Source organism: Colletotrichum siamense, assembly GCF_013390195.1.
Source record: "Colletotrichum siamense strain Cg363 chromosome Unknown KSG_Cg363_contig01, whole genome shotgun sequence".
In the NCBI taxonomy this organism is placed as follows: Eukaryota; Fungi; Ascomycota; class Sordariomycetes; order Glomerellales; family Glomerellaceae; genus Colletotrichum; species Colletotrichum siamense.
In genome coordinates this window covers 7,771,069-7,792,031 of record NW_023501014.1, presented here as the reverse complement: position 1 = coordinate 7,792,031, position 20,963 = coordinate 7,771,069, and the positions used below count along the sequence as shown (strand labels likewise).

The window sequence follows — 20,963 nt, the reverse complement described above, 5'->3', positions numbered from 1 at the left end:
ACCGGGGAGAGGGAAAGCATGGTGGAGACGAGGGGGCGTCGAGTGGAGCTCTGTTGGCTCAGACACGATGTGTCATTGGAGGAAGCGTCCCGCCAAGACACGCGGAAAGGAGCAAAAGGTGGGGCTTCTCCTTTCTCACGCTTGCTGCACGCTTGCTGCCAGGTTCACACTTGCTGCTTGTGTTGCTGCAGGTGGTGCAGGCGCTGGTGCTGGTGTCGAATTCTGGATTTCGGTGCCAACTTTCTGCTTTCCGTCTGCTGTTCTGTTGTTCTGGGGTATCCGTAAGGTAGGTACGGGAAGGAAGCCCCGTCTGCTGGGCGTCGGGGTCCTTCCAGACGTGTCCAGAACTCCGGCACCAGCTTCGATGCAGCGCATTGCGCATTCAATCAGCCGGCATTGCAGCATTGGATTGGCAAGATTGCTCCTTCCTGCTCCCAATCTCACTCCCGGAGTCCCTCCTGCTTCCTGCCTCTCGTCCTCCTCCTGCCCTCCTGCCCTTGTCTCCCGCTCTGTCGCTCCTGTCTGCGCCACGCTTCCCACCTCCCGTCCGTCCAATCGTCGCCCACACATTTCGTGTTTATCCGATCCTCTCCCGACCGTGGCATTCGCATGGAACTCGTTCACCTTCTTGGCCAATCGCGACTGCCAGCCTCACGAGCGTCAAGCATCCATCCTTCTTAGCGCATGCAACACTCCCGCTCCCGTCATCTCTCCCAAGTTTCCCAACTTAGCAACACCGGGAACAGCTGGTCTCACCTGGGTCCAGCTGCGCCTACCTACTGGCAGCTGCTCTGCGGTACCTACGGAGACAGCCTACCCACCACCGCCAAAAACCTTGGTTGAACTTGTACGGAGGTAAGGTACCGGCACCGGGCACGGCGGGCAGCAACAACGAGATCGGCACGCGGCACGCGACATGCAAACTGAGATAACCATGATTTCAACTTTGTGGATAACTTTGATATAGATAGCACACCTTACACACTTTTTGAAGGGGGGACTGTACACGTGTGAGCCTTCCAAGGTAGGCATCCCCGATATCTTACAGATTGGATCGTCATTGCAGCCGAAAGTTAAACATCCATGCCTCTGCCGTGATCCGGTCCAGTTATTGATCCTTGGAGAATATCCTCTTCTCCTCGTATCTCATCCTGTTGAACACCATGCTGTACAGCGGATTCCGCAATGCCAGCGGCACCATATCCACCAGCAGTATCTGCACCAGGTGCGGCCAGTACGGTACCAAAACCGACCGTCCGCATCCCACCCGATCCAGAATGGCGTTGGCGATGGTCTCTACCGATGGCCAGAATAAACGGGGACTCATGAGGTCCGTCTTCGTTGCGACCGCTCCAATCCGCACCCCAATGACCTCCACGTCGATGCCGTCCATCCGCAACTCTCGTGCCATGGACGCCGATATCGAGTTGACGTATGACTTGCTTCCAGAGTAGAAGGACAATAGAGGCCAGCCTCCATCGGCCAACGACCCCACGTTGATGATGAGCGCAGGCTCCGCACTGCTCGAAAACCGCGGGATCATGATAGCATTGAGTATCGTCGGGAAAAGCGCGTTCATGTGCACGTTGGCCGCGATGTCTTCCATCGACGATTCGTCCAGCCGCCGCATCATTGGCATCTGACCACATCCGCCAACATTGTTGATGAGAACCCTCAGGTTGAGGTTTTCAAGCGGCGCCAGCATCAAGTCCCACGACTCGGATCCGGCTCCCAGCACTCCCGCGTCGCCGACCATGATCCTAAACTCCCGCTCCGGGTGTCTCAGTGCAAGTTTGTGCCTCACTTCTTCCAGCTTGACATCGTTACGCCCGTGCAAGACAACATTGAAGCCTCTGTGCGCAAGCTCATTTGCAAGCCCTTTGCCAATGCCGTCACTGGCTCCCGTCACCAGCGCCCACGCAGGCTTTCCATTGACGGCCTTGAGGTAGCGATCAAGCTTCGGCTTGTTGAAGAAGGGAACCAGAAACCAACCGACGTTGTATACTGCAATCAGGAGGGAAAATAGTCCTACTGTCCGAAGAAACTCCTGCGAGTCCATACTGAAGACGTATCGTGTCACGAAGGGGAGAGATAGAGAGAACAGCAGAGGAGGAAATTCGGCCCCACAGCCAAATGTTTCCATCCACCACCTTTTAAGATGTTTGAAAAATACAAAACATACATGTGAAGGGGTCAAGCAGACGTCATGAATTCAATCAAACGGTCGAATTGACTCTGGGAAACAGGGATGGCCACACCAGGCCAAACACTCCAGCTTCATGCTTTGCGGAGGGAATGTGGCCATCCGAGGGTACGAGACCGAGTCGTCCGTGATACGGATACGCTTTCTCGGAACATCGACATTCCCACATTCCCATCAGGAGCTCCGAGCAGCCCGCAGGATCTGTCGGTGGCCTGGGCTGCCTATATGGGTTTTCAGCAAACTACGAGTTAGGCTGAACTCTGATTCGATGCCCTCCTTACTGCGACGACTTTGCCTGAACCGCCAGGCGCACATGCGGAGAGCGTTGATATCAGACGGAAACCGAACTGGCAGCTTGAGAGAAGGCCCAGCATATTTGCATGGGGGTTGGTATACAATGTCTGTACATACAAATCGCCGAGAAGTAATGGTACAATCGAGCTTTATTTTCGTCTTCATCCCCTTCTGCATCCTCAACTACTGGTGTAAAACAGTAGTTTAGAAAAGGAGGTTCTCCTTGGAAACCACCTTCTCCTCCTTCTTCTGCACCTTGACCTTTCCTGTACGCTTCTTCGGCACGGGGACCTTGAAGTACAAACTGGGCGACTCGCCCTGCTTCAGCAAGTGGCTCAGGTATCCGCGGTGGGCGGGGTCGCGGTAGTACTCGATATCGGAACGGCTCGTGGGATCGGGAAGTCTGTAGAGGAAAGGTTTGCTGCGGGCCTTCTCGAGGTAGGCCTCGACGTGCTCCTTGCCGAGGGGCAGCGGTTTGTCGGTGTTCTCACTCTGTCCGGCCAAGAGGCGCTTGATGGACTGTCTGGTGTAGAACCTCGTGAGGATCTTGCCGCCGGCGTTCTCGACAGCCTCGATGGCTGAGGCGGAGGCGCGGGAGACCATGATATCAAGGGGCTGGCGGAGCTCCTCCTTGCCGCGGGCGAGCAGCTTGATTCCGTCCTTGACGCTGCCAATAAGACCCGACTCAATAATCTCCTTCACGGTGATCTGCTTGGTGGGATCCAGGCGGCCGGCGTCGATCCACTCCTGGAGCTTGTCGAGATTGACCTTGGACATGATGGGTGCGCGCCTGCCTTCTGTTAGCTTCTAGCCCCGACGTGAACATGCATTGTCGCATTTCGAGCGCAGTTGGTGTGCTAGGCCACACGTACAAGTTGTCGAAACCCTTTCTTCCCTTCTGCACAATCAAATGTGTCTGACCACCCTGGAACCATGGCTTGACGTGGCCATGCTGCTTCTGACCCTTGTGACCTCGACCAGACGTCTTGCCCTTGCCGGCGGAGGGACCTCGACCGACTCGAATGCGCTTGTTGTAAGCTGCCCTGTTGTCCCTCAGGTTGGCGAGGATGGAAGCATTGCGGGTGCCGATGGACAGGCCGGCGAAGAGGGAGACGAGGCTCGTGGGGTTCGTCGAAGGGCGCAGCACATGGCTACAGCATGTTGCTACATGCAACGGAGTTAACCTCGGGGGCATGGCGACTGGTGGGTTGTGGCGACGGACTCGGGGGAGTGGTGATGCAGCCCAGGGCCCAAGGTTCGAGCTGCCGCCAAAATTTCCAACGGAGCCTCACGGAGCTGGCAGCCGTGTGCAAGCCACAAGGCGGGAGGTAGCGTGGCTGGTGACATCTAGCGAAGAGTGGCTCAGAAAGAGTGGTTATGTCAGCTCCAATCGATAAGGCACCTCTTCGAGTACGTACCCGGTGCATGCAAGTCAGCAATGGAAACAGCGGCCCCTGGTCTGGAAGGGAAGCTCCCCCTACCTAGTCAGTGCCCCAGCGCCCCCTCCGCCCCCCTCTGATGCACATGTTCAGCACTTGCGACAGGGCGTGTTTGCTCCGCATCAGCATGCCCAGCAGCCAACGTTAGCGGCCCAGCGCAGGGCAGGAGCTGCAAGTCAGGCACAGACGATTCAGGCTTCGGCGCAGGTTTCCAGTCGGGTCCAGTCCACCACAGTCAGTCAGTCACCAGTGTCGTCAGCGTTCCCTCGTCCACGGCCCGCCTCGAGGGTGTCTCAAGCTTTACGCTTTCCGCCCCAGCTCCCCCTCCAAACTGGACGGACAACGGCGACAACAGACCAGCTCAGGCAAAGGTACAAAAAAAAAAACATCTGTCAAGCTTTTTATCGTTTGGCACATTTGCCTCCTGATTTTCGGGGTCTCCGTCTGTGGACAATTGCGGTCGCATTGCGTGTGCCATTGCTTGGTCTTTTACGACAGACATCGTCGTCACCGTTCGCAGCTTGGTCTTCACGGTGGGTGCAAGGTAACGACTGCATCTCGGACTTGCGACTACACTGCTTCCTGACGCGGCCCAGCTTTACGTGCTCTTCTCTGCCTCACCTCCATCTCTCTTATCTGCCGCCCTGCACTGCTACCACTACACGGCACCGCGCCCTCTGCACTCCATTACGCATCAATTACGAGTCTAGCACCCTTCGCTGCGTTCTCGATTTCTCTCGACAGCAATTGGAGGGAACTTTATCGGCGTACAGCTCCCCGGTGCTACCCAACCCAATCGGCCCATACCTTACGCTACATCCAAATACCTCGTTTCGCAGATACGCTCGATCGCCATAATAACCGCCGTCATGTCCCTCTTCGGTTCCTCACCACCAGGCGAATCGCCCTCGAATACCTCCGCCGCCCCTTCGCGATCTCTCTTTGACGAAGAGCCCATGTCCAAGTCAGGCTCCAATTCCCTCTTTACCGACGACGATTTCGCCGGCGCCGAAGGCTCGCCCTGGGACATGCCCACTCCGAGGAAGCAACAATCCCGCGCCGACGTCGTCCGCAACCTGCTGCCCCCCTCCGATGTGCCCGATGCCTACATCGAGACCTTCGACACTGTCGTGCGCGAGGATGGCAACGCGGGGCGCGTCAATGCAGGCGGCATAGCCAAGCTCTTTGCCGCTGCGCGCCTCGGAGCTGACCAGCAGGCGCAGATCATGTCCATGGTTGTCCCAGCTGCAGGTGGCGACATAGCTGTCGGACGCGGTGAGTTCAACGTCCTGCTGGCTCTCATTGCCTTGGCCCAGGAAAACGAGACAATCAGCCTCGACACCGTCGATGAGCGACGAAGAAGTACGTCTACACCTGTCTCTCCATCTCATCTTCCCTTCTCCCGCAAGCTCTCGCACTTCCCCATGACGATACTCGGCCCCTGTTCGCCGAGCTATCGACTATCGACTTATCAGTGCGCAATCTGTGGGGTTCGCTGCTAATTGCCAATACACTAAACCAGACCTTCCACTCCCCAAGCTCGCAGGCCTGACTGCTGCTCCGGTGATGCCTCCCGTCTCCGAGCTTCCTGCCGCCAAACCTCCCACAGCTCCTCACACGCCGACCCCCGAACCTCCTCCATCGCCGCCCAAGCCTGCCAGCCTGCCCCAACCCCCGATGGACTTCCCCGAATCCGACGATCCATGGAACTCTCCCGATGTACACAAGGGTCACGCCCACGCCGCCGCTGAATCCCCCAGCAGGGCCAACGGTGCCAGCCCGCAGCGCCCGGCCGCCAACGGCAATGGCCACACCAATGGCAGCTTCGGCGCGTCGCCGAGCACCGCTATCGCCGGTCGCACCATGTCTTCTTACACGACAGCGACCGTTACCTCTGAGACAGCTTCCGCCCGCCAGAATGTAGTTCCCAGCACATCACCAGGTGGCTGGGGCGGCGGCTACTTTGATGGCAACAACACTGGAGGCGGCTTTAACGAGCCCCCTCAGCCTCAGGTGACGAGTCCATTTGGCGGCGCCAGCCGTAGTGGACGCGAGCCGACCGGAAACACTCCAAGTGCCCCTGCGTTGAGAACTTCCACGAGTGGGCGAACGGGAAGCAGCGTTGAGGAGAGTATCATTGTGACCCTGATGCCAGAGAAGGAAGGTCTGTTTATGTTCCAGCACCACAACTACGAGGTGTCGAGTATACGTCGGGGTAGCAAGGTCATCCGCCGCTACAGCGACTTCGTCTGGCTTCTCGACTGCCTGCACAAGCGTTATCCTTTCAGGGTGCTGCCTCTGTTGCCGCCCAAGCGTGTTGCTGGTAAGTTGAGGTATCGCAAGAACACGACCACGACTAACAAGACTAGTCAACGGCAACCACTTGTCCAATGACGGAGCCTTCATCGAAAAGCGTCGTCGGGGTCTGGCAAGGTTCTTGAACGCTCTCGTGCGCCACCCCGTTCTTAGCCAAGAGCAGCTCATCATCATGTTCCTCACTGTGCCAACTGTAAGTTTCCAACTTGTCGCTACAGCACCTTACACTGACAGCACCAGGAACTTTCCGTGTGGCGCAAGCAGGCTACCATTTCAGTTCAGGATGAGTTCCAAGGTCGTGTCCTTCCCCCCGGCCTTGAGGACTCCCTTCCTCCCACTCTCGAAGCTCTGTTCGACAAGACTCGCTCGGGCATCCGCCGTTCGGCTGAGTTGTACATTAACGTTTGCAACATCATGGATCGTTTGGTGAAGCGCACCGAGGGAGTTGCGGCTGACCATGCGCGCATCGCCCTGTCCCTCGCATCCTTGACCGAGACGAGCGCCGATACCTACGCAACTGACACCAACGAGGTGCCGCTGCTCAACGATGGCCTCAACTCCATGAGCCGGCATCTGAGGACTTGCCAGACCCTCATAGAGGACGAGAGTAAGGCTTGGGATGAGGGTGTTCTGGAGGACCTCAAGCGCCAGCGCGACGCACTTGTGAGCGTTCGCGAGCTCTTTGACCGCAGAGAGCGCCTGGACAAGGACAACATCCCCTATCTCGAGAGGCGCATCCAGACCAACGAAACGAAGTTGGCGAACCTCCGCAGCAAGCCTGAGGGCATGGTTAAGCCTGGCGAGATTGAGAGGGTAGTGGAGGCCATTATCAAGGTATGTCAAGGCTCCCCTGTCTTCCCCACACCAGCACTGACAGGCCGCAGGACAAGGAATCCATCGTCAGCCAACACAACCGTTCCATCTTCGTCAAGGAGTGCATCCGCGACGAGCTCATGTACTTCCAGAACACGCAGTTCCACGTCTCCCGCTGGAACCAGGACTGGGCCCAGGAGCGCGTCAAGTACTCCGAGATGCTGGCCGACAACTGGCGTCGCCTGCTCGACGAACTCGAGGGCATGCCGCTCGGCGACTAGTCCTGTTCTTACGTCGTGTTTTCTTTCCCGGGTCAATTTCGATTTGCATACCCAGCGTTTTCACCTTCCATCTCTCTGGCGTTCCGGTGTTTCCTTGTATCCGCCAGATGTGTTCGACAATCCCCCATGTTGACTGTCAGCGGCAGTCTCCTAGTTTGTATGAAGATGTGTCGTTTCTTAGCGCAATGTCTCCAAACACCAAATGTACTTCTTAGAGCACGGACACGTTGCCGAATACCCTTTGGTTACGAAATTTGCTTAATACATGACCCCTAATTTCGTTGCTTACATGATGTTTGCATGATTTACATACATTGTCTTTGGATTTGAATGGCGACGGTCTCATGTCTTGTTCGGCATAGTCATGCTATGTAATGTGTATGACCTGGGTGAACCATCGGCTCTGTGAAAAAGGCGCGGCGAACTTGATAGTTTCCATCTCCCTGAGGGAGACCACGGTGGAAACCGAGCCGTTGCGAGATGGGCTCCCGGCGGTATAGGTGTATGGTTTGAGCAAAGTTTGCAGCTTGAAATTCTTTTCGGCTCTCCACGCCTGCGATCTTTCTTCTCTGTTCTCTATCCTCACCAGACTTTCTCATGTCTCAACTGGCTGTAGCTCATACGCTTGGCAGCTGATGATGCTGTACAATTATGCTCTTAGTCAACTGTGATGAATAGTAATAAAAGTTCTTGAGTATCATTGTCTCTCTCGAGGTCTTATCTATTTCCATCCTCAAGTCATTTCTCTACCCTGGCTTGAGGTGGTCCTCGTACTGTTTGTTTTGAGCATACGACACCGCTGCCGAATGCAGAGCATGTAGCTTCAAATAGTCCTCATGGTATCATTCCGGCAGATAAGCTCTGCACTTTCTATCGTAGAGGCACACTTCTGATACTTCAAGTACATATAAGTTGTACAAGTGATGCTTTTGAAACAAAACTTCGTCTCGCTGATCATATCCAACACATTGTATCCAACCAAGGCACTAGTTCATGGTTTTGCGAGGGATTGGAATGAAATGAACTCCAAACTTCGGACCTTTACCACATTTGATCTTCCAAACCTCCCGCAGGGCTTGGAGAGTCTTCGTGGAGTGACCTCTTCCGTTATGGAGCTGGTCCCGCGCCAGTCTCACCAGAAGACAACGTCCCAGAGCATTGAGGGCACATGGGTAGCGGGTCAAAGCTGAATCTGGACCTTCACTCTTTGGGTGAATGGTCTCTTAAGCAGTCTCCGCTAGGGCTTTGAGGGTATCGTGAGTTGTCGACTAGGGAAGCTGACCAGGTCCCCGAGTACTCTTCTCCCTCCAAGGATAAAATCCATTTTCTTCCAGAATTTTTGTCAGCCTGTCTTTTTTTAATCGAGATCACCACTTTTTCGAAAAATGCTTCTTTCACAAAAAGAAGTATTTTCTACAAAAACACACATATCAAAGCACTTCGACGCTGCCTTCTCACCATGGCTGTAAGTGTCCATTGTTTCCCTTGAAGCCTAGGTACTTTTGTCGAGCCTTTTCTTTTCTTTTCTGAAGATTCATTCCGGGGGGTTCTTTCTTCGTTGATTGACACCAAGGAGATACCGTTGACCTTTCTTTTCAAGTCCTCCTTTACCCCTTTTCCCCCCTCTCCTGATACCATCAGGCCATCTCCACCTGGTTCTATCCCACTGACGATTCAAATAGCGCCGCCGCGCCAAGGTCTATGACCCGCATGGGAATGAGGTTCGGAACGAGCATGGCGACTGTACGTATGCCAATTACGACGCCGACGATGCTATCCGCCTCTGCAAGGAGGGAGGACAGTACGGTCGTCCCGAGTTCATGGATTGGAGATATTGCTCCAGAGCAAAGCATTGTGCGCCTCCTGCGGATTTTCGGGACGGCGAACGGGATGACTTTCTCGTCTGCAAGAAGCATAACCAGCAGTCCTGGAAGTCCAAGCAGAAGGCCAAAAAGAAGCCGCACCTAGTGCGCACTACCCAGGCCACGCCCCGCGGCCCCAGAACTCCCAAGAAGGCCAAGGCCACCAAGACCGGCAGAATCGAGAAGAGCGTTACGCCCAAGAAGACGAAGGTCGCCGCTACCCCCACCCCCAAGAAGGGCAAGAGAGACAAGAAGGAGAAGAGCGAGCTGTTCGTCTCCTCTTCGGAGGAGAGCGACGACGAGGATGGCGAGTACGAGACGGATGTCGACATGCCTACCGTCCACATCCCCCGCCGCCACCCCGGCCCTGACGACGATGGTCCCGGTGGTGGCATGGGTGGTGGCAAGGGTGGCCAACTTATTGCAGTCTAACGGAACGAAATACCATACAGAGTGCGATCGAGTCTTTTGGGAGGCGGTTAAGGCTTAGATGGAGATTTGTGGCCAGACCTGGCGTATGGCAATACAGAATGCAAGAAGACATCTCTGGAGTCAGTTGTCGATCGTTCCCAATTGCCCGCGTGTATGCCGAATATCCTGCTCCGAGAAGTTGTGTACGAGAACATATGTCGACTGAATATCGTGACTCGTGAGCGTTTCCCACGATCGGCATTTACTTCTTCGTGTAAGTGGAGGCATTGTATAGAGGAGGTCAATCCATAGCCTCAAGGCTATCCTTCGCTCCGATGAAGCAAGTCTCGGAAGGGCTTGACGAATAGCATGAATTCGAGAATTGCGGTGGTATGCGTTCTCAAAATGTCTGAGATGGAAAATTGGCGTAAATTTGGATGTATTCAATTATTCATAACCATGTATACGCTCATCTGCTGGAATAATCAGTGTTTTGGGTTATAGCGTTATGCTAGCCTTGTCACAGCGGAATATTCCAGACAAACTCTACATACGCAAGTAATCCCGCGAGCCAGGTTTAGATCTTCACTTCTCGGGTGAACAGCGTGCTGTTTGAACCCTTTTGGGGCTTTGATGACATTGCAATCTCAAGCTTTACCAAGTCATGTCAGTAGATCTCTCGCGAACTCACCTCTTTCACCAGGTATAAGAAGACGTCTTCTTGGCAGATTGTCCAACCAAGTCTTTTCACATTCTTTCAGACTCAATTCACAACAGACATCCAACTTGCGACCCTCGACCACCGACCTCTGTGACCTCCGACCCTCGACCACCAACCTCCCAAGCCCCAAACAACTACCTATATCTACAATGGGCTCCGACCCCCATGCCGACTCTGGCGAGTCGTCTTCTGTAAGCCGAAACCCCCCCCTTACCTCACACACACACAAACACAAACACAAATATGTATACATACCTACGAACACAAAAACCCTATCTTCTCCTTCCCCAATTCGATTTATGCATACAAGAGGCTAACATCAACCTAGGAGGAGGAGCTCCTCCCCAATGACGCCAAGGGAGACCACTCTTGCTGCAACATCTCAAGCTACAAAAAAAGGGGCAATCATGAGATGAAAGATCTCGCCCGACCCTGCCTGCACGACCCAAAGGACAAGTGCTTCTGTTCCAGTCACAGGGGCTGTATGCCGAAGACTCAGTTCACAGATACTGAGGGCGCTATCTCCCGAAAGACCTGCATTAAGTGCCGGTTCAGAAGCGCTAATCGTACGAAGAAGACCCCCGAGGAGCGGGCTAAGGCCAAAGCGCTCGCCAAGATACGCAAGGCTCCGGGAATCTCGAGCAAGAAGAGCACCAAGGGCACTATTACCGGCCGAGTTATGAAGACGCCCGCCAAGAAGAACCGCTCCGATAAGAAGAGCATCGAGAAAAGTGAGCTCTTCGTCTCCTCCGAGTCCGAGTCCGAGTTCGAAGAGGAGGATATGGCCGACGACCACCCGAAGGGCCCTGGCTATCGCCAGACACCTGATGACGAGGATGATGGCCCTGGCCAGGATGGATCTATGGGTGGAGGTCTTCCGGGAACCATCATCGTTGCTTGAGTCTTAGTCAACTGTCTCTGACGGGTTCAGCTAAGGTGCGACACTTGATTGAGAGGGCGTTTGGCCGTGATTTCAGATTCAGGAAGGCACTTGGAGAGTTGGAGGGCTTCTTATACTATAGATACCCAAAAGAACGCTCCTCGAGCGGATTGCTCCTTGACTCATAACAACATCTTCCCATCTCACTCATGTCCATTCATGTCATATGTTTTTCAGACTTCGAAAGAAATGGTATGCAGTCGAGGAGAGGCCAGCAGGTTCTAATCTGGCTTAGATTCCTCTGCAACAAACCCTCTTCGAGCAAACCCCCTCTTCGAGCAAGCCCCCTCTTAGAGCAGATAGCAGGCTACGAATGGGGAATCAAAGAACTTCGTCAAGTGCGCCTCCATATGCCAAGCCGAGCCTTGGCTCGCGAGTCGTGGCCATGGTTGTCGTCTTATTGGGCAACGTTGAAGGGGCCAAGCATGCTTGTGAGACCATGGCTTTGCTTAGGATCCCAAGAATCGTGCGAGATGACGACGAGGGGTCTAGACGTCCTGCTTGTAAGATACTCTCACAGCCACGGCCAAAAAGACCCTCAATGTGTGGCTTACTGTCCAAGACACTGACACGTGGGAGCATCAGAGCCTGGAATCAAGAAGCTGAGACCGAAATGCCCACACTCTATTAGCAAGAGAAATGACGCAACATGAAGTAAAGGCATGGCTGACACTGAGATCTGGGCCTGCGCTCTTTCACCGACTGGCTATCAACTACTTGGCATCTAGACTAAGTTGGTGGTGATGTGGTCAGACGGAGGCTATGTCAAGCCCGAAGAGCATAGATGATTACTCGGATTACTTGGTAAAGAATATTCATCTCAAAAAACCAACAGTATCCTGTCTGCTTCCTTCACGGATGATATGCTGAAAGCATCAGCTCCCGAGCTTCAAATCGCGAGTTCTACATCATCTCTTTGATTCCTTATCAAAAGTCTTTTGCTGAAAGACCAAATGCTTGGAAATTTACAAAAGCAAGGCTGGAAGCAAGTACCGGGAAATGTCTCTAATGATGGGCACTGACCCAGAATTACACAAACATCCCCGGACGGAGTGCGCGCCCTCCGCAAACCACCGGTCCGACCCTCGCAGCGATGGCGCAGCATGATCGGCAAGCATCTAGCTGTCATGGACTTGAACACGCCGAAGACGACATCCCCGGGCTCCGTGCGAGCCGTCTTGCCGGTACATAAGTAAGTTTATGCCTAATTCCTACTACGGTCGCCTCTGGTCCGCTGCGGTCCAACCACCTTACTGATGGAGAGTCCACGACATATGGACTTTTTCTCGTTGACAACAGCTCTAGCGCGATGATTTTAGAGGCTGGCATGCAGTGAGATGTGCGTTTGTATTTTGATCAGCTGGATCGTCGCCCCCTCCATCATTATGAGAAGACTATTTGAAGCCCGCGGTCCGCGGCACCGCGACTTCGGGTACGCTGCCCACGGCACATGCCAAGTACAGATCACCGAGGACGTCGAGATCGCTGCTCAATCTGGTCACAAACGCACTCCCAAAAGAACAATCAAAGCAACCCAGATCCCAAACAGGAATGAGGGGGGAAACCACGGGACCGTTCCCGACCACACCATCCGCCAACCTTCTTCGCTTAACCTCGTCAATCATTGCCCTTCGTCTGAACCATCGAGCTAACTTGCTAGGTATGCTTCTCAACCGAGAATTTCCCTCACCGCTCTTCACACCATCTTCGCCCTGCTCAGCTTCTCCATTCGAACATTCGGTATCATTTCCTCGTATCATCCCGTTCTTCCTCTTGCATCGGCATCATCACTTGCATCTATCACAGAAGAACCATTGAGTTTTGGTTTGCCGTCGCGCCGAAAAGGGAACCAAAAAGCAACCTTCTTATCTGGTCGACTCGAAACGGCAAGGCTGGGCCAACAACACCCCGGCCCGGTGCCGATGCCGCGCAGATCAATAGATAATGCAACGCGATATGGGCCGGGAAGATACTGCGCGCTCAACGGAGGATCTTGATAAACTAATAATCCTCCCAGGCGACTTGCATTATCGTTGTCGATGAGATGGGGGGATTGATAGGGAATGGCAGCTTGGGTTTATTATAGTCTAGTAGCGCCCGCGCTTCTCGGCCGCCGCACTGGACTTCCTTCTGACCACCTTCTCGAACGCCTCGCCAGAACGGGGCATCCGGCAGCTCGGCACCGAATTGCGACGGTCAGACATCGTATCCGCCAAATGGTCGTGAGAACTAGTTGATTTGAGAAGCGGAGGACATGGGGGATGTGCCGTGTTTCCCGACGACCCATTGGGATTACTGTCGACTGGAGGTTTAAATGGAGGCTTGCCCGGACGAACGCGATGTGCTTGCTTGCTTGCGACAGACCGACATTCAAGATTGATATGGGGTATCCAAAAATTACAGCACCGAGAGGAGCGGTTGGCGCCACGCACAAGACATGAAGGGGCCCGACGGTCACAGACTCACCCGGCAATTTCCAACGATAGTGGGTTCGATGCTGACGGACGATGCTTGCCCGCAATTTGAAATCGAGAGATGGCGACAATCACGACGAGGTGGAACTGAGGAAGTTGACTTATGAATTGAAATTAGGAACAGTTTCCCGCAAATATGTATCGCACATCTATCTTCGGCCGTCAATGCTCATCCAGTTCGATCGCGTCTCGGCGCATTAATCGGCCTTTTTTCTACCAAACATACCTTTGACACCGGCCGATGAGAGAAGAAAGGAAACGACAAGCAAGGAAAACCCCGAGGTATTACATCCATCGTTATCCGTGTGTTGCGTCCGAGCCGCCGTTTGCTCCAATATACATCTCCTAGCAAACAACAGCGCCAGACTTCATGGGAAACCCCGGTGATTGGAGGAAAAGGAGGAAAAAAAAAGAAATATTCGTGAAAGCATTACAGAGGGAATGGTGGGATTGGGCGACGATGACGAACTGAGGAGAACGCCACCTACAGCCCAGCGCAGCCGCAACCCTTGGCCTTCCGGACCTTAGTTGCACCACATCTCAACACGCGTGCTCTGCAGTTGGCTCAGGACATCGAAATCAAGCCCACTCTGTCTGAACGCAACGATGATCATGTCGAATCGCTCTTCCAACGACTTAACATTCCAGCCCTCGACATCATTCAGGCGGGGGATCTGTGGTACCGCCTCCTGCTTGACGAGGGGATCGGCCCAGCAAACATCGACCTTCTCAGACAATACGAGGCTCTTTGCAAGCTCGAGCCCAGGAGAGTTTGCCAGGTGGGACTGGCCCTTCTTGAAGCCCATGCCTACGACGAGGACGCTCGGCCGCGGCTTTTCTGCGCACAGCGCATCAACAGCGCGCTGAGCGATGGCCGACGGACGCGCGCGCATTCTTTCCGTTGCGTGTTGAAGGAGAGGGAACTGGTTGTTGGAGAGAAGGTAGTACGGGTTGACGGGGATGCAGTGGCCGCCAACACCCAGACTAGGTGTGAAGGGCATGTATCCAAATGGCTTGGTCGCAGCAGCACCAGAGACTTCATATGGGTCGACTCCGTGTCCAAGACAGGCATCAGCCATCTCATTGGCGAAAGCAATGCACATCATACGCTGGCAGTTCTCATACAACTTGGTCATCTCGGCGACCTCAGGTCTCGACACAGGAACGACGTTGTCGAAAACCTGCGAGTAGAGGCGGACGATGGCGTTCAGCGAACCGGGGACCATATCGTCCAGACCGGACACGATCTTGGGGATAGCGTGAGCAGGAGGCTCAACACGGCCGGGGTCGACACGCTCAGGAGACATGCCAGCGAAGAAGTGGCGTTCCTGGGCAAGAGGGCCGAGCAGCTCTCTGGTCATGCCAACAGCGACGGATGACTCGACGACCACTACGGAGCCAGCGCGGGCGTATGTTGCAACATTCTTGAGCGCGGACCGCAGGAAGGAAGTGTCAACGGTCTGGTCTGGGCGCAGAAGCGTGGGCACTGAGATGAGGAAGTGTGTAGCCGCTCCCATATCGCTGGGTTTGCTGGTGAACTTGGCCTTACTGTCTGGGCCGAATTCTCTCTCGAGGCTCTGGACTCGCGCCTCAGAGACATCGAAACCGAGGACGTTGAACTTGCGGGCAAAGTTGCCCACGAGGTGCTCTCCAACGTATCCTACCCCAATGACGGCAACCAGTGGTTCCGCCTCGAGGTCAATGGAGCTGGCAATAGTTGCGAGTTCCTCGTCTGATTCGCACTCCTCCGTGGGAGGAGTGATGGGGTAGTAGCCATCGTGAGAGAACTCCCAAGGCTCGGCTCGGTCCTTGGAGGATTCTGGAGAGTTGAAGGGGAAAGCTTCGCGGCAAGTCGGAGACCGCTCCGGAGTATCGGGTGTAAGAAGTTGAGAGTCCATTGCGACGGCGAGGGGGGTATCAAACGAACGATGGGTAGTTGCGGAGAAGAACGAGTGTCGACGAAGAGCTACACGAGAAAGATATCTATGATATCTTAAAAGTCAACTCCACTGCCAAGTTGGCTTGAGGGCTTAAAGAGGAAGAGGAGCGCGGCGACGGGAAGGAAGAGAGTTCAGTCGAAGGAACGAGGACGGGAGTTAAAAAGAGTTTGCCAACTAAGGCACTGACACACATGATGGGAAAGCAGCAGGAGGAGACAGCCCACTCACCTTCGGGCTGTCCCTGGCGTCAGCGGCTCGAGGTTGCCCAGACTTTGGACTGGCGGCAGCCTCTTCATGCCACCTGTCTGCGGAAAGCAATGATTGAGACATGGACATGGCATCAACCTGGGTGTCGCCGGGCCTAATCGGGATCCACGTTTGCACCACCAAACGGCGGAAACAGCAGCAGCATCCAAAGCATGGACGCCATAATGGTGGTGGTGGTAGTAACTCTGCGACTGAGGCTCCAAGCCGGCGGCACGCGTCTGGATGGCGACGGGGCCGTGGGCAGATCAAAGTCGGGAAGAAAAGACGAGATCATAGTTTCAGGTCCAGGCTAGCTCCCGGACAGACCAGACTTGGAATCGAACAGACGACCATCAGCAATAGTGTGTCCAAAAACAGTTCATGGCAAGCGGCCTGAAGGTGGCTGAAGGGCGAGGAGGCCCACCTCCGAAGCGCAACCACAACCACCAAGCTCACCACAGGCGCGCTTCGGCAAGACGACGCTGCACGGAGAAGGAAGAAGTAGCGCAATAACTCCGTATGGCATCAGCACAACGAGAATGGCAAAATCTCTCGCACCGGCCGGAATGCAGAACAACATCAGAAGGTGGTGCTCCCCAACCAGCAACGGCAGCAGCAGCAGCAGCCTTCACCCAGCGCGGGATCGCCAAGCTGGCAAGCCCGGATGCAGGAAGCAGGCAAAGACACTCATCTCCCCTGCTTGTTCATCGTACTTTCGCCGAGGTCCCCTCCGACGCTTGATGTCATGCAGAGACGCCCTTGTCGTTCTTGCTGAGGACTTTTTCCTGGTCCATTGGGAAAAGGTTGCGTTGCCTGGCTGACTGGAGGCGTGTTTCTTCTTGGAACTCTGAAAGGCTCGCGCGGAGCTCGAACATGATATCCGCTGCAGGCCATATTCGAGGTCGTAAGCGGCGGCCAGGGTGCTGGATCGAGATGAATCGACAGAGACGTGAAGCTACCCTAGGGTTACCTTCGCATCTCAAGGCCGAGGGGGGTACTTGCTTGGCCACCGGCCTTGGAACCGACGATCACAACATTCTGACCGGCCTAAACTGCGCGTCCATGAGCCCGAAATTTTCACTCAATCACCGTGAAGTCTTGGGAGGCGTTGGAAAGGGTTCTTCGACGAAAAGCTTGCGAAGTATCGGCAGGGGTGCATGAGGTGAAGGGGGGAGGCAGTGGGGGGCCAGGATGGCCTGGCTTGCGAGGTACGAGATACATCGAGGAGAAGACTGGGAGTGAACGAGCGAGAGAGTCTTTGGCACTTTGTCCGTGCCATGGCATGCCCTGCTGCCCTGTCTGGCTGAGCATCCAGGACGATTCTGGGTAATGCGTATGCGTATGCATCTCTCGAGGTCGCGGAAGCTATTGTCTTGGCGGAGGAATTCACGAAGTCGGAATGGGGCGACGTTTTGTGTCGAAGCGCAGCAGAAGGAAAGAAGTCCACCGAAAAGGGGGTTGTGATGGGATGATTGGCGAGAGGAACGAGACGATGGAAGACTGGAAGGACGCTTTTCGACGCATCGATGCTTGGCCAGCTTTGCTTTGCTTTGTTTGCTCTGCTCTGCTCTGCTCTGCTTTCCTCCCCGCGCGGCCACAGCCCAAAAAAAACGATGCATATGCACATGTCATGCATATGCAACACGACGAGCGGACACCGAGGCCCCGGTCGACCGGCGACCCCACCCCCGCTCAATGCAAGTCTCAGTCTGTGCGCTGGCGAGGCCTGTTAATTGCATTGTACTGTATCCGTACTCGAATGGCGGGTGAGGTGGGTGGTATTGCATTGCATGCATCAAGGCGGGGTTCTTCTGCCCCGTCTTTGCTTCTTTTCCTTCTTCCACTTCTTCCGCTCAACAACCACACCTCCCCCCTCAATTTACGAATACTTCACGCCCCTCCACCACCAGCCCCCCCTGTCGCTTCAATCACCCACCACCCCAGCTTTCGTTCTTTTGGGTGCGAGTCCATCAATGGCTTTCCGGTCCGTCCTCCACGATCCCCCCGTCTGCGCTACCATCGTCCACCATTAGCCATACCGATCCAAACTGCTAAGCCACAACCTGCCCCTTGCACTGGGCGGCATACACGTGGTGGAGAACGGCGCCAACCGCCGGCTGTTTCTCAGACGCCTTCCGCTGCTCTTTTCGTCCCTTCCACGGCCCTTGAGATGACGAACGACAAAACGGCTGCCAAGATCTCGTTCATCTCATCGGTCCCGAGCCCGGCACGACTGGCGCGACGCCACAGGGGACATTCGTTGTACGTACGCGGCCCCTATTGAGCACATCATCCCGTCATCTCGTGTCAAGCCACAGCGGTTCTGCCTAGCCCTGCGCACCGTTATTTCTTGCTGCTTCTTGGGCCAGCGTCTGGCTCGAGAAGATGTCGTGGCATGACGCTTCATCGAAACAAGCAACGATGAAGCTCAAAGTGGTAGAGCAATACGGGAAGAAGTTGACTCGACGGCGCGGAACCCCGCATCCACCGGAATAGCATCAAATCCCGTTCAGCTGGTTTCAGCTGCCGCAATTTTTCTCTACAGGGGCTCGAATACCGAGAAAACGATGTTCCGTCGAGCTTGGCCGGCGAAGGACGGCGGTGACGGCGACAGCGAGCTCGACAGGCGACATCAGTAACGGTTTCCGCCTTCTCACCATAATGATGTAGCATTTGCCGACCTTTCTCAGACACCAGAGACGCGACACTTCCAGGCGAGGCGCACCGCCAGGCTCCTAGTGCACGAATTGCACTGACAAACTAGTTCTCTGCGGCCTGAAGGCGTCTTTCGAATGACCTAAGCACCTGGATTTGCCTCTTCTCGCAGTGTGTGTCCTCGACAACGGCATGATTGGTGGGACTTCGTGCCTTCGTTGTGAGTTGGCGAACCACAAGCTGGGAAACCAAGGCCTCTACACTGGCGCCATCTGCACAGCAAATGCGAGATGCAATACAATTTTTAGAACTATAGCGCGACAGCGCGCATCGAGCACGGGTATTGGAGCCGCAGCCCTGCCAAGTTGGTGCCAAGTTGTGCCAGTAATGCAGAGAAGACGAGGTGCATCTTGCTGTTTGTATGACGCCCGGGACGCCATTGGCCGAAGCCATCATAGCACCGCTTCGGTCTCATGACTTGTCCTCCTCCGTCTTTTGGTAATACGAGAAACCCGATCCCACGAGGCTGCGTCACTTTACTCGATCAATTCCACTTTGTGGACTTGTCCAACCGAAGATGACTTCAATATTCCGACTAGTGCTGGCGGGCACTTTCCCCCAAGGCAAAGAAATCATCCGACCAGAAGCCCACTAGAGAGGTTGGTGTGCGGGGAGTAGGATCAATTGCTGACGGCATGAAGAACATTGGAGCACATTTGCCATCCTGGGTCATGTCCCAAAGCCTTCAACTTGTTGCTCCTTGATTGTTGAATGACAGCTAGTGTCGAGAGAGAGTACGCTGCGGAGCGTTGCGAAGGAGAGACAATTGGCGTGGGCGCTATGCCTCTCGGAACCAAAAGAAACCGCAAGAGTCAATCCAGTCGAACGGGACGTGTAAGTCCCGAGGCGGTCAACTTGTTGCTGACGCCGGTGCTCGGAGCTTCCATCGCTGGTTACCAGATCCTCGGAGTCGACCAGCGACGGGCGCTTCCGAAAGTGCCAGCGGCGCCCAACCCGACCAGAGGAACGAAGATACCACCAGCCTGGCGCTTGCACTGCTAGTTGCGGTGTCACTTGCTCTCCCTTGATCGGCAACAGCAGTCATTCACAAGGACAACATTTGAGACAAGGAGGACGACAACTGTTCCCCAGCCTCCAAGGCCGTATTTCGATTTCTGTCAACCTCCCCCATTTTCATCTCGTTGGGCACTACGCGGGGCAACAATACAATCCGAAAAGATACTTGCGACGTGAGGGTTCGTTGGCGTGCCTCTTGGTCACAATGCCCAAGCCCCAAAGCACCCCGGCCCCTCCCGCTAAGCCTGTCCTGGCCCCGCGAACCACGCTCGGATAGTTGAATGACATATCGGCAAGGGCACACAGCTTATGACCAGGGGGATTTCTCGAACTTCATCCACCCGGCCAACAGCCGGTTACATCCCAGGTACTGGTCGCTGATCTACCTCTGGGTCTTCCCCTGTTCTTTTGCAAGCACTGCAAGCACATCATTAATCAATCACCAGCGCACAACGGGCAGCTGCCGTGGATCTTCTTTATGGCTGGTTGGCCTGGGCAAGCTGGGGGAACACCAACACCAGCCTGCTCACACACTCGCTCACTCAGCTTCTGCAAGCCTGCAAGGTCCCAATCTGTACCGTCTCACTCAGCCCATTCCATATTGACTGAAAATTTTTCTTCCTTTTACTCGTTAGCCTGCCAACACACCATGCTCACCTGCAGTTGGACTCGTACCCAGCTTTAGTTGCGGATCCCAGCCTTTAGTCGGGCACGTCGGGGTCATCATCGGGAGGATCCCAATATGGGCTTCTCTGCAACTTGATGCATGGTTGGCGATTCTCGGTTTCTGAACGGTTCACAGCTTTTGGACTTGATGTGGCCATCTGTGGGCATCTGCTGGTAGCCTGGCCTGTCATTGTCGGTCACATCAGGCCCCTCCAATGCCAGAACCGGATATACGGCTCCAACAACGTGGACAACGACGTAGCGCGAGGTCGTAATGCTGAACAATGGAGCATTACCACACGACTTGGAGGGGCAACGCCTCGTATCGCGAGGGTCGGGACGCCAGCCTTCCTTTGGCAAGTGCCGTCTGTCCCGTCTGACCAGATCTTGAGCTCAAATATTGAGATTATATGCACATGGCCAGCGCCATGGACCAGCTGCCAAGCGGTACCGCCTCCATCAGCCAGCCCTCTGCTCTCTTTATCCCCATCTCGAAGTACTGGACTCAGGTCGGCGTCCTTGGCAGAGCCGGCGTGTAAAATCCAACTTCTCGGCGTGGTCGACGAACAGTTATTGCCCGGCACGCATCTTTTTGTAAATACCGCTCTCTGCCGTCTTCAAACGA

At 54.9% G+C, this 20,963-nt stretch overlaps 6 protein-coding genes across 6 annotated transcripts; 3 read left to right on the top strand and 3 right to left on the bottom strand.

Annotated features, from left to right (window-relative positions):
* Positions 1 to 1,108: 1,108 nt before the first annotated feature.
* Positions 1,109 to 2,059, bottom strand: CGCS363_v001966 (Very-long-chain 3-oxooacyl-coA reductase; the record flags this gene model as incomplete). Its single annotated transcript, XM_036633815.1, has 1 exon — positions 1,109 to 2,059. The coding sequence occupies one exon, from the start codon at positions 2,057 to 2,059 to the stop codon at positions 1,109 to 1,111; it is 951 nt and encodes a 316-aa protein (XP_036502796.1).
* A 642-nt stretch (positions 2,060 to 2,701) lies between these two features.
* Positions 2,702 to 3,692, bottom strand: rplO (50S ribosomal protein L15; the record flags this gene model as incomplete). Its single annotated transcript, XM_036633814.1, has 2 exons — positions 2,702 to 3,287; positions 3,370 to 3,692. The coding sequence occupies 2 exons, from the start codon at positions 3,690 to 3,692 to the stop codon at positions 2,702 to 2,704; spliced, it is 909 nt and encodes a 302-aa protein (XP_036502799.1).
* Positions 3,693 to 4,805: 1,113 nt separating this feature from the next.
* On the top strand, positions 4,806 to 7,346 carry vsp-1 (Sorting nexin mvp1; the record flags this gene model as incomplete). Its single annotated transcript, XM_036633813.1, has 5 exons — positions 4,806 to 5,298; positions 5,459 to 6,259; positions 6,306 to 6,445; positions 6,493 to 7,086; positions 7,137 to 7,346. The coding sequence occupies 5 exons, from the start codon at positions 4,806 to 4,808 to the stop codon at positions 7,344 to 7,346; spliced, it is 2,238 nt and encodes a 745-aa protein (XP_036502798.1).
* Positions 7,347 to 10,489: 3,143 nt separating this feature from the next.
* On the top strand, positions 10,490 to 11,241 carry CGCS363_v001963 (uncharacterized protein; the record flags this gene model as incomplete). Its single annotated transcript, XM_036633812.1, has 2 exons — positions 10,490 to 10,531; positions 10,669 to 11,241. 2 exons carry the CDS (start codon positions 10,490 to 10,492, stop codon positions 11,239 to 11,241), a joined length of 615 nt encoding a protein of 204 aa, XP_036502801.1.
* Positions 11,242 to 12,665: 1,424 nt separating this feature from the next.
* On the top strand, positions 12,666 to 13,323 carry CGCS363_v001962 (uncharacterized protein; the record flags this gene model as incomplete). The annotated part of the gene is made up of 3 exons (XM_036633811.1): positions 12,666 to 12,712; positions 12,762 to 12,940; positions 13,298 to 13,323. The coding sequence occupies 3 exons, from the start codon at positions 12,666 to 12,668 to the stop codon at positions 13,321 to 13,323; spliced, it is 252 nt and encodes an 83-aa protein (XP_036502800.1).
* Positions 13,324 to 14,278: 955 nt separating this feature from the next.
* wbpA (UDP-N-acetyl-D-glucosamine 6-dehydrogenase) lies at positions 14,279 to 15,652 on the bottom strand (the record flags this gene model as incomplete). The annotated part of the gene is made up of 1 exon (XM_036633810.1): positions 14,279 to 15,652. One exon carries the CDS (start codon positions 15,650 to 15,652, stop codon positions 14,279 to 14,281), a length of 1,374 nt encoding a protein of 457 aa, XP_036502803.1.
* Positions 15,653 to 20,963: the final 5,311 nt, after the last annotated feature.